Genomic DNA, 16,810 nt, shown 5'->3' on the forward strand with positions numbered 1-16,810 from the left:
TACTACAAAGGGACAACATAAGCATCTAACAGCAAAATTGAGAAACAGGAGCATTTACTTCTAAAGGTTCCCATTCAAATAGAATTATTTTGTGTACCTTAGTGAAGAAACCATAAACTAAGAGAACTGCATTACCCACTTCTCTTAATTGCTCGGTCTCTCACTCCAAAATCTAAACCATGCAGAATTGGGAAAATTCTTTTTTTTTCTGTCACTTTAGTACAATTGTAAATGATAAAAATACAATTTCTGTAGGGTAATTTCAGCCCAGTAAGGTAAACCCGAGTGGTCACTTTGCCTCCTCTTATCCATTACCTGCAGCAATGTTCCCTGTGTAATAGGGGACTGTTCCCATGGGTATTTCCGAGTTCTACTTCTAGGCTCTGAGTGACAAGGCCCAGAATGGATGGGGGGGGATGAGGAGCCTTCCTTCATTTATTAGAAAGCTATAAAAGTGCAGTGCATGGCCAGAAGATAGCGGACATCTCTTCTGATCAGTGGTTGTGTCCTGCAGCCGCTCATGGAGGGCGGCGAGGTGACCCCCTTTATTTTAGGCTACGGGTCACATCCTTAAGACTTGTCCATGTATGAACAGCTTTGGCAGATACTTCCATTTTTGCATTATAAGGTCACCACTAGTCACGGAGCAGACGGATTACATATAGCTCCCATTCAGACCAATAAGGACGCGTTCTCTCCAACAACTTTGGGCATCGCCAATTGCAGTCCGTTTTTAGTGCACTATATACACATACTTTGGAGTTCTTTTTTTTTAGGCTATTTAATGGTACAATTTTCAAATGTATAAAACGTTATCGCTTCGGGGGGGTTGTGAAGTGGGATGAACAAAAATGGAAATGTTAGCTTTTTTTGCAGTTTTCACAGTGCAGGATAAATAATAATTGTGTTATAGTACGTGTCATTGCTGACTTGATTAGCCTTTTTTCCCCAGATTAAAACTTTTTAAACCCTCCACCAAAAAAACAAGAGCCATTAGGGGATTTTAACATGCAAACGCATGTCGCCATTGGTAGTACACAGCACGGACTTAGCAGAGCTGCGTATTACACGCCACAGTCAGTATACATATATTTATACAGCTCTGTCAAAAATTAAAAGACCACTGCAAAGTGTTCAGTTTGTCTGATTTTTCTCTTTATAGAATAAAAGAACAATTCACATTTTACTCAAAGATATACCTATAAACTACTGACAACATGTCTCCGAAGTTCCAAGCAATAAATTTTGTATTTATTTTCTGAAAATGAGAAATGGTCAAAATAACAAAAAAAATGCATCGCTTGCAGACCTCAAATAATGCAAAGAAAACAAGTTCATAATCATTTAGAAACAACAATACTAATGTTTTAATTCAGGAACAGTTCAGAAATCAATATTTTGTGGAATAGCCATGATTTTTATTCCCAGCTTTCATGCGTCTTGGCAGCTTTCCACCAGTCTTTCACACTGCTTTTAGGTGACTTTATGCCACTCCTCCTACAAAAATGTAAGCAGTTCTTCTCTGTTTGATGGCTTGTGACTATCCATCTTCCTCTTGATTACATTCCAGAGGTTTTCAGGTCTGGAGATTGGGCTGGCCATGACAAGGTTGTGATGTGGTGGTCCTTCATCCACACCTTGATTGACCTAGCTGTTTCATGGCGCATTGTCCTGCTGGAAAAAACAGTCCTCAGAGTTGGGGAACATTACCTGAGCAGAAGGAATCAACTGTTTTTCCACAATAATTTTTTATGCAGCTTGATTCATACATCCTTCGCAAAGAACAACCTGCCCTATTCCAGCTTTGCTGAAGCATCCCCAGATCATCACCGATCCTCCACTAAATCTCACAGTGGGTGCAAGACACTGTGGCTTGTACCAGGTGTTGGGCAAAGCTGAAAATTATACTCATCAGAGAAGATTACCTTACTCCAGTCCTCTATGGCCCAATCCTTATGGTCTTTGGCAAACTTCAGCCTGGCCTTGCTTCTCATTGATGAAAGGCTTTTTTCTAGCTTTCGATTACTTGAGTCCTGCCTCTAGGAGCCTGTTACGAATTGTTCTTGCCGTGCACTTCACCCCAGCTGCCATTCCTTTTGTAGGTCACGATGTTATCCTGCGGTTGCCGAGTGACATTTGAATAACATGACGGTCATCCCAGTCAGTGGAGAGCAGTTTTCACCCTCTGCCGATCTGTAGCTTTGTTGTCCCCAATGTCTGCGGCTTGACCTTGTTGTAATGGACTGCCGTCTTAGAAATTTTAAGGATGGAGGCAACATGATGCCCACTGTGTGCCTCTGCTAGTAAAGCCAGAATTGAGCCCTTCTTTTCCTCACTCAAGACTTTCCTTTTCAACTCCTTTGGCATGGTTATAAATTATTTTTTCATTCCTATTACTTTTAGGATATTACTAGCACTAGTTTTGCCATCCAGCTTGTCCTATTGCAAGAGGATTGTGAACACCACAACAGGGTTTTTATACTTTCCTTCGTTAAATAATAATTTGTTTAGGTGATCACCTAATCAGAAGCTTATTAAGTAGAATGAGGTGTACTCTGATTGGAATTCAACTGACACTGGAATGGAATGGCTGCCAGACACGTAGAGAAGCTGATTTATATAAAACTGTGCAGTGGTCTCTTAATTTTTGCCAGAGCTGTGTGTGTGTATGTATCTATATCAATTTTCTGAGATCCATAACGGTAGCTGGGGCCTACATGTTCATCACTTGTTGAGGAGGAGATTCAAGAGAAACGTTAATGTGTTTGATGGTGTTAAGAAAGACACACACAGACCAAGAGACAGACAGAGATCCCTATTGATTTCTTTAAGGTTCGGGTTCAAGATTGGATACAGCTCTGGTGCCAGAACAGAACTTTGGCTAAAGTTCAGCAGAACCCAAACTTCAACGCATCTGCTCATCCCTACTGCTAAACCATCACCTCCACCAAATTCCAAATATGCCCTCATATCTTCGGCCATGCACTGCATGAATGCTATATAACCACCATCTACATTACAGAAATGTCAGTGATGTAGATGGCCACATTTTCGTTCCCCAGACATTAATGTGTGCCTTATGTGAATGAGCTTTAGTGCTTAATTATACAAAGAAGGGGGGGGGGGGGATGCAGTGAACAGAATTTACAGATATTAGTAATAATCTATTTTTTTTTTTTGCATAATAAAAAAAAATAAACCATAGCAGCGGCGTGCAGTAAATATCTCATATATGTGACCCTAAAAAACATCATGAGCACCAATCACAAAAAAAGTTAAAAAGTACCTTCAGTGTACAGATACAGAAGTAAAGTTCACCATGTTTCAATCCCTAATACACCGTCACTTACCAGATCAATGTCTGCGAGCAGAAAAATCCAAATAAAGGGCAGGGAGCAGACTGCAAACTCCGGCTCCTCTCCTGCCCTATATCACATCATTGCCCCCTACCTAAGGCCATTACTTAAACTGTAGCTCGAGTTCAAGAGGTTTTTGCTACAGGATGACAGTTTTGGGGGAAATATATAAATCCCCCTCCCCATGAAGTTACACAAGGAAGGACGGTAATCGCCATCTTCTCGCCCTACATACAAGCAGAAATGTCAGCACCATCAGGCAGGTGTAATTGTAGCATTAGTTTGTTTGGGGGTGACTACCTTCAGATCACATTACATTTTGTGAAGTGCGTGCTACAACTCAATATTGCAATCAGATTTCCTTAAAAATTGTGCCCAGTTTGACTTTGTTTCTGGCTCGGTTTCCCTGAACATTCAACTTTGATGGGGTCTGTGATCATAAACCAGCAGAGAAGAGCTCAGAAAATGTTCCCAAAAGGCGGACAACCCCCTAAGTCATGAAATTGGGCATTTAACTAAGTAGTAAGGCATAAGTTAGACTTGGGATAAAACACTAAATGTTGTCTATTTACTTGAAGATGTTTGCAATTTTTATTGAAATTTGTAGTAAACAAACTCATTAGTGTCTAAGAGCCTAATATGGCTGCAGTCAAGATTACATTGTTAGAAAACTACGCTCTAATTAGTTTACTTATAGTTTGGCAAGTTAGCAAAACGTAGGCATCATTATGAGGTTTAGCAATATATCGCTTGCGGAAAGTTCACTTTAAGGCTGTGTGCACACGTTGCAGATCTCCTGCGGATCCGCAGAGTTTTTTTCTGCGCCGAAACGCTGCGGATCCGCAAGTGATTTACAGTACAATCTAAATCAATGGCAAAAAAAAAAAGTGCTGTGCTGATGGTGCGGAAAAATCTGCACAGAAAACGCAGCAGATTCAAAAAAGGACCATGGCAATTCTTTTTGCAGATCTGCTGCGTTTCTGCACCTATTCCATAACAGAAATCCGCAGGGGTAAAAAAAAGGAAGAAATCTGTACAAAAATCTGCAACGTGTGCACAGACCAAAAAAAGGCGCAGATTCTGACCTGCGTTTTCTGCCAAGAAATGCAGAATCTGCACAGAAAATTCCACAGTCAAATCTGCAACGTGTGCACATAGCCTAAACCTTGCCGTAAATGTCAGAGGTTCCTGGGCATTGTGGGCTTAGACCAGCCACATAGTGAACTTTACTTCACACTTGCAGGTATTAGTGGTTCTTTATTTCCAGATACAGAATAGTGCAGCTGTGTGAACTATGCCGTGACAGCAGGATTAATGTGTAATCCTGAAGCCTAACGAGTAGACAAAGCAGTGAATGAGGAAGGCAGAGCTACACATGCACCAGTGATCTGACATGAGCAGTCCTCCGGCATTAAAGAGAATCTGTCAGCAGGTATTTACTATGGAATCTGAAAGCAGCATGATGTAGGGGCACAAAGTCCAATTCCAGCGATGTGTCTCTTACTGGGCTGTGTGCTGCTGTTTCAATAAAATCAGTGTTTTAATCAGCAGGAAATTAACACTATATGACTAGATGTCTCATGCCTACTAGTCAACTGCGCTGTATAACCCCACCCCCACAGCAGCTTTCTGCCAGTGTAAACAAAGCTGCCAATCAGTGGTGTGGGCGGGGTTACACACAGCTCAGCCTTCAGAGCACTGCTAGATCTGCAGCAGAGAAAACGGATTATAGAGCAAAAAGACAGCAAGGGGCCCAGTAAGTGATGCATCGCTGGAATAAGGGCCTCAACTGCGACGTAATGCTGCTCTCAGAATAAATGGAATCTGTTGCCAGATGTTTGCCATTTAAAGGGGTGTCCAGAATAAGGAGAAAAAAAGTTCCATGCTGAACAAACCCTTTAGCTCAAGTCTTGAAATAAAATTAGCACCTAAGTGGGGGTGGCAGAATATGGTACAGAAGTATGTGATGGTTACTTTAAAGTGTAACTAAACTTCGTTGTCTTTTATATTCCGTAGGCCCTTAAATATCCTGAAGACCAGTAGGGGTTTAAGGAACAAAATTCAGAATGATCATTGAAAACACGGCTTAGAATGGTTCAATGTTTGCGTGAGTGCACAGAGCAGTGTATGGCTCCATAGTAACTGTATGGCTCCGTACACTGCTCTGTGCACGAAGAGCTTCTACCTCCGGAACTGCACCGTTCTCAGCAGGGTTTGGAGCTATCAGTGGTGTCTTAGGCAGGAGACCCCATTACAACCTTTAAGGGCCTAAAAAAATAAATTCATGTAAAAGCAGTAAGCTCCAAAATCTAGACATACGTTATCATACAAGAATGATGTTACATTTCAGAGGTATACGGAATTAGCAACCAATACCAGGCTCACTGCTGCACCGACATCACAGAGGACATGGGACACGGTGCAAATTCATTATTCCCACATTAACTTCAAGGTTTGGGCACAGTTTGCATTTACAGAAGCTAAACTCGGGCTGCACCACGGCAGAGCAACTTTCCAGACGTCTTTCCTGGTGAAGGTAGAGCAAAAGAACAATGGGCGAGGATTATGGATGCAGACAACCATCTGTGAACAGTAAGGAGATCGGATGTGTTTTGCATTGCACGTTCTATAAAACCACAGCCTGTACGTAGATGCACACACGGCCTTACCCGGACACAGCGCAGGCCTTCGTAGAAGGCTCAGTAGAGGTTTGCCCGGACCTCTCCTTAGGCACTCTATATGAAAGCAGCAGAATGAATGCCAAGGACCAGGATTCATCTAATTACCGGCAGCTCGTCTCCCAGGTATATAAAGGCTCGGTAATCTTACAAATCTATATTACAAATCTTTTGTAGTCTATCTTCATGTATCAAACCAGCAAGAGGAGCAAAGGCTTCATCTACAGTTCATCTCATCGAGCGAGTCTTTCCCTTTCCCGCTTCTCAAAAATTAAAAAAAATTGTCAAAATGAGTAATTTTGGCCTCTGCAATATAAGGAAGTGTAGCGCCCGGCATGCTGAATCAGCGAGATAAAGTGACGGCATTCTCCGCTACTAAAAACCACATCTCAGCACTATACTTGGTGCAGGAGCAGGGTGCAGTCTTCTCTTTCTGGAAAGATGAGCGAGGTGCTCGGCTCCTCCCGGCTCTGAAGGCTAAGGTAATGGTTAACAATCTTACTGTCCCGCTTGTACTGGTGGGGGATGTTCTCATAGGGTTTTAAGTCCAAATCCAGGATGGAAACTGAATACATAAAGCTGGATCTTGAGGCTTTTATTAAGGGTCTAGAATCAAAACTGAAACAAGAGAACACAGATTGATGTGACGCAAGGAAATGACAGGACTAAAGACTTGGAGGGAGTGTGTCACCCCAAAAATGCTACTTATGATTTTTATAGGGACTAAGCCCCTACATACTTATATATCTGTAGGATAGATTTTAGAGGTTTAGTTGCAAGAAAAGTTTATGCAAAAATATTTTATATGCAAATGAGTGCACCCTTGGTGTGGCCAAGTGCTCGGTGCACCATTATGCTGCCCCTTCAATTTGCATACGAAGCATTTTGTCATCTTGATTGCTTTGAGGCAGCGTTCACTTTCCTGCTGTCAATCAGTGCCTCTGAACTCCAGCACAGACACTGCAGCTATCCAGCCATGCTCACAGTGTTATTACCGGCTCCAGTATAGTACCGAGCAGTAGCCGCAGACAGGAGCCAAAGTTCAGATTTGTGTGCTGTCAACCAACTTATGACAAAGGGTTCAGAAGGCAAATTGAAAGGACATGATGATGCACTGAGCTCTTGGCCACACCAAGGGAGCACCAAAGAACCCTCAATTTCAAATGAAATAGTTTTGCCTAACTAAACCACTAAAATCTATACCACAAGTAGGATTTTTATAGAGGATTAGTGGTTTAATTTTTGTTTTAGGGGTGACAGATGTCCCTTCAATACTAATCATGCATCAACCATCTTCAACACTGTACTGTACACTATAAACTTCAATGTTTGATACCGTAATACTTAAGTTTTCCACAAAAATGTTTTAGCCCAAAATTTTTCAGATTTACAAGGAAAACAAAAGAAAACGGACACCAACATTTGTTGTGTAATTTCTCCAGAGTACGCAGATACCCCATATGTGGGTGAAAACTACTGTTTGGGCGAACTGCAGGGCTTGGAAGGAGCACCATTTGACTTTTGAAGCACAAAATTGGCTGGAACAAACAGTGGATGCCATGTTGCTTTTGCAGAGCCCCTAGCGTGCCTAAACAGTGGAAACCCTCCATAAGTTACCCCATTTTGGAAACTAGGAAATCATTTAGAGGTGCCGTGAGCACCTTGAACCCACAGATACTTCACAGAATTTGATTAAGTTGAGCCATAAAAAAAAAAAATAAAAAAAAAAATACATTTTTCCCACAAAAAGGTTTCTTTAGCCCCAAACTTTTCATTTTCACAAGTTTAACAGGAGAAAATGGACCCCAACATTTGCTGTGCAAATTGTCCTGAATACGCCGATGCCCCTATATGTGGAGGGAAAACTATTATTTGGGAACACATCAGGGTTCGGAAGAAGAGGAGCACTGTTTGACTTTTGAAGCACAAAATTGGCTGTAATAAATAGGGGACACCATGTTAAATTTGCATAGCCCCCGATGTGCCTAAATGACCCTATGTGTGGTGAGTAAATACTGGAGGAAAAAGGACCCCAATCTTTGTTGTTCAATTTCTTTTGAGTATGCCAATATCCCATGCGTGGTGGGAAACTACTGTTTGAGCGCACTGCCGAGCTCTGAAAGGAAGGAGCAACATTTTGAAAGCAGTGAAATTTTTCCCACAAAAATGTTGCTTTAGCCCCACACAGCGAGACTCTGGAGGGATAGACCACTATTTGACTCCTGGAGTGCAGATTTTCCTAGAATAGTTTGCGGACTCCATATACAGAGCCCTTAAAGGGAACCTGTCACCCCCAAAATCGAAGGTGAGCTAAGCCCACCAGCATCAGGGGCTTATCTACAGCATTCTGGAATGCTGTAGATAAGCCCCTGATGTATCCTGAAAGATGAGAAAAAGCGGTTAGATTATACTCACCCAGGGGCGGTCCCGGTACAATGAGCGTCGCGGCCCGATCCAGGGCCTCTCATCTTCTTACGATGACGTCCTCTTCTTGTATACGCTGTGGCTCCAGCGCCCTCAATAGGGCAGACAAAGTACGCCTGCGCCGGAGCATGACTACAAGAAGAGGAGGTCATCGTAAGAAGATGGGAGGCCCCGGACTGGACCGTGACGCCTATCGGACCGCAGCGGGACCGCCCCTGGGTGAGTATAATCTAACCTCTTTTTCTCATCTTTTAGGATACATCGGGGGCTTATCTACAGCATTACAGAATGCTGTAGATAAGCCCCTGATGCTGGTGGGCTTAGCTCACCTTCGATTCTGGGGGCGACAGGTTCCCTTTAAGTACTAGAAGAGCAGAATACCCCCTCTAGTTACCTCATTTTGGAAATTACACCCATCTGGTAATTTATCTACAGATGTAGTGATGATTTTGACTCCATGGGTGTTTTCCAGAAATAAACAGCAATAGATGTTGAAAATGTGCCATTCTAGTGCCCAGTATGTTATGCCCAGATCACGATTCTGGAGCCATGCACCCCGTATATTAAGGGGGCTCTCATAGATACAGAAATGCCAATCATGTGGATGCTGAATGAGATTAAGGCACACTGTGGGGCTCAGAAAGGAGGGGGACATTTGGATTTGGGAGTACATAATTCGCTGGATTTCTTTTGATGGTGAGGAACCATTTAGCTTTTCCAGAGCCTGTGTGTTTCCAGTAACGTTAAGCCCCCTATATTTCTGTTAACAGACAATGGACCCGAGTAAAGACTTGCTTTTTTATGGACGGAATTGAAGCTTTTACTGGGATTATTTTAAATCACATTTACCTAGTGCTCTACACAGAGCACTTACATTGGGATTTTCATCTGAATCTCCGAATGATGTGAGGAATCCAATCACTATCATGAGGCAGCAGAGTTAACCCTGGACTCCACCTGGCCTCTGTTTAGCGGTATCCTTCTCTTCAGATGTACACAAAACTGTGGCCGACCATGCTTTTATGCACACCTAAAAAGATGGACAGCGCCGGATGATAGGCCAGACAGTGTCCAGAGTGCCTCCATATAGGAAATCTTCTGCCGGGGGTTCCGTCTGAATCACGTATTTCAGATATTTACACAGAAACCCCGGTGTAAGTGCTCAGCCCAGAGTTCAGGATAAATGTGAGCCGAGCCTTACTGCGATCTTTGGAAGGCAGAATTAACAAATCAACAGCAGGTGAAGAATTGGTTTTATTTTTTACGCCGTTCCACGTGCGGTATAAGTGATTAGACGGCTTTATTCTTCAGGTCAGTGTGATTACAGCAATACCAAATTTATGTCTTATTTTAAATTCTTTTTGCATTGCAATATTTCGAAAACTATAGCTTTTTTATTTCTCCACTGATGAAGCTGTATGGCAGATTGTGTTTTGTAGGACAAAATGATGTTTTCAGATGTACCATTTTTATATACATTTGACTGCGTTTTATTCCACTTTTTGTTCGGCGGTATCATGAAAAAGCTATGTTTGATCCTTTTTTGTGTGTGTGTGTTCACCGAAAGGGTTAACTAATGGGACAGTTATCGGATGCAGCGATACCAAATGTGTACTTTGTTTATTTTTGATTTTACATTACGTGTATTTATTGGTATAACATTTCTTCATTTTTTTTTTGCTCTTCATTGTGATTTAAAAAAAACATTTTTAAAAACTATTTTTAACTTTTTAATTTTGTCCTAGGAAGGGACAAACTATAGTATTGTCTGATCACTCATCTAATACACTGCAATGGTTTTGCAGTGCATTAGATTGTTGGAAAGGTGCCGCCGTGGGAGGAGATGATAGATTGTTCTTGTTTTCTGTGGGGCCTTGAAGTGATTAAGCAGGGTGCTTTCCAGTAGTGAACGAACCCTTTAAATTCGTGGAAATGGAAGACTTCCTATAGTAGTTATCGACTATCCAACTCTGCATTACTTTACTAGACAATCCCTCAACCATGCAGCTCCGCTAATAATCTGGTACATTTCTATTACGGTCAGCGCGGATGAGCCATCTTCACTGGTACATCCTCGTACCCCGAATAATGGAATATCTAGTGACTGGTACCAATGTCCACATCTAGTGGTCATATCATCGCCAATGTGCTATTGCCAAATATCGTGGTTACAGTCACTGGCCCTGTAATTATCTGTGACCGCGGCAGAGAAGTTAATGCCTAACTATATGTACTTACCATTCCTCCTGAACAGTGGGGGAAAGGGCAATCATTATGGAACAATCCTTGGCCGTCATTGCTACTCGGTATTGCTGAATCTGAAAATAGGAAGACATCCATAAAGTGGCCATAAAGTGCTCACACCCTGCTGTGCTCTCTCTAAAGGACTCACACGTCTCCAAGTGGGACGCCTCTAAGGAGCATATTAGAAATAAAAAAAATAGCTACGCCATTAACACATTTCTTACAATCTACATAGTTAAAGGGAATGTGTCCTGAATTTAGCTTAACTTAACAGAAGTTGTTATGTTATCTTATCAACTTCTCGGTCATCAAACAAAAGCTCAAAGTCTTGCACGCTGATACTAGCACCAAATCGGGGGATAAGTTCAAGACTTATTGCAATAAGATTAAGATTTTATTAAAAGGATTTTCTGGGATGAGAAGAAAAGTCTACAGTCAATCTGTGTAACTGCATACTGCTGAAAGTGTGACAATGTGCAATGAGCACACTGTCATGATTCCCCTGTATTCCCCATGCGGGTGGGCCGTTGTGTGACCCTCCAGTATGACATTTATAGAGCTGCAGTCATGTGCTGATTAGACTCTTCTTTTATTTCTCTCAATATTTTATGAGAAACCTATTTGGCAAGTGACCACAACTATATAAATCGTGTACTTGGGGGTCACGTGACTGCACATGGGGAATCCTGACACTGAGCTCATCACACACTTTCACAATTCGGCAGTCTGCAGTTAGCCTGACTGCAGACTTTTCTTCTCAGCCCAGAAATCTCTTATCAGATTTTATGACAGCAGAAGGTAAGATAGAAAAATACATTAAATACATAAAAGGTGATATAAGAAAGAGACTAGAACAAAATGAGAGAATAGAGGAGCCAGCATAGGGGAAAGTATGTGTAAGCAAAAGCAGGAAAGGCGTAGTAAGCGGCTGGTATCTAAATAGCACAAATCACAGGACAGTAATGGCACTCACATGGGTGTCCACAGCACAACAGAGGCAGAATATGGCGGACATCAACCAAAGTTACACTACCACAAGAGTGTGTGTATGTATATATATATATATATATATATATATATATATATATATATATATATATATAGCCGTCACTCTGTCCTGCTTGAAAGAATTCTTTGTAGGACGACAGAATGCCGGCTTTTTTACGATTTACGCTTTTACGTCTGCTATGGCTGCTGTGCACCCGGATGAAATTGTTGTGTGCTGAGATGTTTTGTCTAAAATCGTTGGATTTGACAGCAAGAGGCCCTCATGTAGAAGTAGTTATTGTCGGCCAGTGCACGTTTCGCATTTATCGCTTCATCTGGGGTTGGCAGTACTTCTGTGCACAAGACTCAATCGTGGCTACTGATTGGTGGTGACATAAAATACCTGTGGACTCACGTGGATAATCAGAAGTGTTGTTGCCGCAGAACAGACCGCCAGAGGCAGCAAAGTCAGTGGATTTTATCAGGTATGTATTGTGTTTTTCATTACTTTATGAACTTTTCCCCCAGTGACCAAAGTCAGAAAACCCACTTAACATAAGGAATATATAGCAGGGAGCGTGGTCTCTTACCTTAGTTACTGCGTACTCCACACTACCATCATCTTCCAGAGACAGATCCTTTAGCCTCTCAAAGAAGGTTTCATCATAAGGTCCATCCAATAGCAGAGGACTTCTGAAAAAGGATTAATGCAACGTGTTATAAGGAAGCAAACGACCATGTGCATTGTAGTTCTCCTCAGCTCATATACTGTCAATTGCACAGTACGCTATATACTTGTATCTAATATATGGCCACTGAACGTCAATAAGTCGCTGTACGTCCAACACAGGGAGAATTAGTCGCTTTACTTGTTCATGGCTGCTCATCTAGAAGCTATGATAACATATGTAATGGAGAAACCCTCATACAGAGCAGCGAGGACCCCATGTCTGTGCTGGGCATAAGGTTCAGGTACGTATGCACTGAAGACCACTGTACACTGCCTTTCCTGGGCATCCATTGCTGGATGAAGCCTCTTCTAAACGATTCACATTATCATACATGGAATACACGTGAAGCCACAATACGCCATTAATAAAATATTACTCAACTGCATTTATAGAAGACATTAACCCTGCTGTTGTCTTCGGTCTGGGGAGACCGATTTTAAACTTTGGTATTTTTTGGGGTGTTCAAGATGTGGTTCTGAAACTTGTGGTTGATTGACTTAAATGAGGATGGGTCGGTCGGCCACAGGTTTCAGAGCCGCATCTTGAATATTTTAAAGAATATTGAAGTTCAAGGTCGGTCGTTTTTGACGGAAGACAACAGCAGGGTTAAAGCCAAGATAGTGGTTTCTGGAACTTTAAAAGTTTGAACACTCAAGTACCCCTAAAAGTTTGCGAGTTTTTTTTTTTCTATTTTTTTTTATCAAGAAACATTTAAACATTCATCAAGAGCAGCGACAAGCATTTGGAGAAAATACGATCATTATACATCTTGTACATATATAATTTGCACAAATTTAACCCATCCACCCGCCTCCCTCCACCCCAACCACAGCCCCAACAAACTTCCCCTCCCTTTCTGGTGCACATCAAAACATGGAATCAAATAATATTAAAGTATTAGTACATTGAGAATTACACATTTAGCCGTTTCTTCCCTTGTAATAGAAACCTTTTTTCCATCAGCGTTGTGTGACTGAAAAACTAGGTCATTTTGTCTACCGATGGGGGATCCTTGGCCAACCAATGCTTAGCGATAGACTTCCTGACTTTGCAGAGTATTTTGGCAATAGTCAGTTGGTGCCGAACCTACCTCGTCTCCAACAAGGCCCAGAATACAGGTCTTGGGATTAAGAGGAACTTGGAGGCCAAACACTTCTGAGACTAAATCTCTGACAGGAGGTTCCCATAATTCAGCCAGTTGGGGACAGGACCAGAACATAAGTATTACATCTACTATTAAGAAATAAAGTAAGGAGTCATCTTGAACAACCCTTAAATTTAAGGGGTTCCAGAAGTGCTAGTAGCAAATTTCCTTCCCCCCCCCCCATGTGTTTTAGCACTGATGTCCCGGCTTCATGCGTCCCCTCCAGGACTCACCCCCTAAAGTGTTGAAATAGGGAGGCTCGGAAATAGCCCCCCATATGTGGCAGCAGTAATCCCCCCTGATCTTTTGGTAATTGAAGCTTTTCAAAATTAAAAATTCTAGGAATGCTCTTCTTCCAAACCAAGTCCCTAAAAATATTGTGCATTTTTAAAAATCAATATTTGGGAATCCGCATGGGAGAATGATGGAGAACGTATACAGTCATGGCCAAAAGTATTGACACCCCTGCAATTCTGTCAGATAATACTCATTTTCTTCCTGAAAATGATTGTAAACATAAATTATTTGGTATTATTATCTTCATTTAATTTGTCTTAAATGAAAAAACACAATAGAGAATGAAGCAAAAAGCAAAACATTGATCATTTCACACAAAACTCCAAAAATGGGCCAGACAAAAGTATTGGCACCCTCAGCCTAATACTTGGTTGCACAACCTTTAGCCAAAATAACTGCGCCCAACTGCTTCCGGTAACCATTACTGAGTTTCTTACAATGTTCTGCTGGAATTTTAGACCATTCTTTGGCAAACTGCTCCAGGTCCCTGATATTTGAAGGCTGCCTTCTCCAAACAACCAATTTTAGATCTCTCCACAGGTGTTCTATGGGATTCAGGTCTGGACTCATTGCTGGCCACCTTAGAAGTCTCCAGTGCTTTCTCTCAAACCATTTTCTAGTGCTTTTTGAAGTGTGTTTTGGGTCGTTGTCCTGCTGGAAGACCCATGATCTCTGAGGGAGACCCAGCTTTCTCACACTGGGCCCTTCATTATACTGAAAAATTTGTTGGTAGTCTTCAGACTTCATAATACCATGCACACGGTCAAGCGGTCTAGTGCCAGAGGCAGCAAAGCAACCCCAAAACATCAGGGAACCTCTGCCATGTTTGACTGTAGGGACTGTGTTCTTTTCTTTGAATGCCTCTTTTTTCTCCTGTAAACGCTATGTTGATGCCTTTGCCCAAAAAGCTCTACTTTTGTCTCATCTGACCAGAGAACATTCTTCCAAAATGTTTTAGGCTTTTTCAGGTAAGTTTTGTCAAACTCCAGCCTGGCTTTTTTTATGTCTTGGGGTAAGAAGTGAGGTCTTCCTTGGTCTCCTACCATACAGTCCCTTTTCATTCAGACGCCGACGGATAGTACGGGTTGACACTTGTACTCTCGGACTGCAGGGCAGCTTGAACTTGTTTAGATGTTAGTCGAGGTTCTTTATCCAACGTCCGCACAATCTTGCGTTGAAATCTCTTGTCAATTTTTCTTTTCCGTCCACATCTAGGGAGGTTAGCCACAGTGCCATGGGCTGTAAACTTCTTGATGACACTGCGCACGGTAGACACAGGAACATTCATGTCTTTGGAGATGGACCTGTAGCCTTGAGATTGCTCATGCTTCCTCACAATTTGGTTTCTCAAGTCCTCAGACAGTTCTTTGGTCTTCTTTCTTTTCTCCATGCTCAATGTGGTACACACAAGGACACAAGACAGAGGTTGAGTCAACTTTAATCCATGTCAACTGGCTGCAAATGTGATTTAGTGATTGCCAACACCAGTTAGGTGCCACAGGTAAGTTACAGGTGCTGTTAATTACAAAAATTAGAGAAGCATCACATGATTTTTCGAAGGGTGCCAATACTTTTGTCCACCCCCTTTTTTATGTTTGGAGTGAAATTATATCCAATTTGGCTTTAGGACAATTCTTTTTGTGTTTTTTCATTTAAGACAAATTAAATGAAGATAATAATACCAATAATTTGTGTTTGCAATCATTTTCAGGAAGAAACTGAGTATTATCTGACAGAATTGCAGGGGTGTCAATACTTTTGGCCATGACTGTAGAACGCAAGGTACAAGGCACATCTTAATTAGTGGAAGTTTCCCCTTGGCATTAACTGTACTATTCAGTGCTGAGATTCAGGAATATAAAGTCCTGCGTTTTCCTTGTGATGTGAATGCCCAGGTATTTGCATTCCTGTACCACTGGAATACCTGAAATGCCCTCCAGAGCCAATGTACCCATGTTATCCAAAGGGAGTAAAACAGATTTTGAAAAATATGCGTTGCGGCTCAGCTGTCAGTCAGGGCCGGCCGCGAGTTCAGTCACCTCTCTGAGTATACAGTGTGGCGGCTCTAACCGCTCCCCGGCAATGACTGACACTCGCTCTGCATTGGGGCTCAGCTGTCAGTCACTGCCGGCGCGGGTTCAGTCACCTCTCTGAGTATACAGCGCGGCAGCTGTAACCGCTCCTCCTGCAAAGACTGACACTCGCTCTGCATTAGGGCTCAGCTGTCAGTCACAGCCGACACGGGTTCAGTCACCTCTCTGAGTATACAGCGCGGTGGCTGTAATCGCTCCCCGGCAATGACTGACACTCGCTCTGCATTAGGGCTCAGCTGTCAGTCAGGGCCGTGGTTACAGCCGCCGCGCTGTATACTCAGAGCAGTGACTGTGTCCAGCCAGCTCAGGGCATACTTGGAAGACAAAGAATGAAGCTGAACCCCAGCGCCCTCATTGTCCAGAAACAAAGATTGTTGAACTTCCATGGAAAAGTCTGAAAATATTAATTTTTTGTCCACCAAACTGGATACCTTGCTCCTGCCTTGCCTTCCTAAGTATAATGTCTCTGTCTTTATAGTGGAGTATTTTATATTGGGGTAGGTGTGGGCGGCCTACCCACCGGCCCAGGTCTTGTAGGGACTATGCGTCCTCTCCAATGTGAACAGGGGAGTAAGCACCTCTTTTCCAAATGTATCCAGGAGCCATTTAAAAAAAGAAAAGAAAAAAAAACTAAAACTGTCCAGGCCCCGCTTCCACCTTTTTCAGCACACCAACTAGCCTTACGTTACTGTGTGTCAGGTGAAATTCTGCGTTTTCTACTTCAGCAAACAGCGCCGTCATGGCCTGTGTATGGTTCTGAACATCTCTGCGGACAGGGCGGAGAGCATCCTCCAACTCACTGACTCTGCCCCCAACCGCCGCGGTGCGTTCCGCTCCCTTCTGTACACCATGACGG

General features: G+C 42.5%; 1 protein-coding gene across 3 annotated transcripts in view; it reads right to left on the reverse strand.

The window, feature by feature from the left end:
• Positions 1-208: 208 nt before the first annotated feature.
• The window catches only part of IPPK (inositol-pentakisphosphate 2-kinase), a 126,867-nt gene continuing 110,265 nt past the window's right edge, over positions 209-16,810 (reverse strand). For 2 of the 3 annotated variants that reach the window (XM_069736919.1, XM_069736920.1), the window contains 3 exons: positions 12,280-12,382; positions 10,697-10,776; positions 3,928-6,652 (listed from right to left, as the gene is read on the reverse strand). In XM_069736919.1, the coding sequence (XP_069593020.1) occupies positions 6,430-6,652; positions 10,697-10,776; positions 12,280-12,382 (406 nt within the window). In that variant the 3' untranslated portion in view covers positions 3,928-6,429. Of the gene's footprint in view, positions 6,653-10,696; positions 10,777-12,279; positions 12,383-16,810 lie in introns of all 3 variants that reach the window. The other variant, XM_069736918.1, reaches the window with a different exon arrangement.

This window comes from Ranitomeya imitator, chromosome 8, assembly GCF_032444005.1.
Source record: "Ranitomeya imitator isolate aRanImi1 chromosome 8, aRanImi1.pri, whole genome shotgun sequence".
Taxonomy (NCBI): Eukaryota; Metazoa; Chordata; class Amphibia; order Anura; family Dendrobatidae; genus Ranitomeya; species Ranitomeya imitator.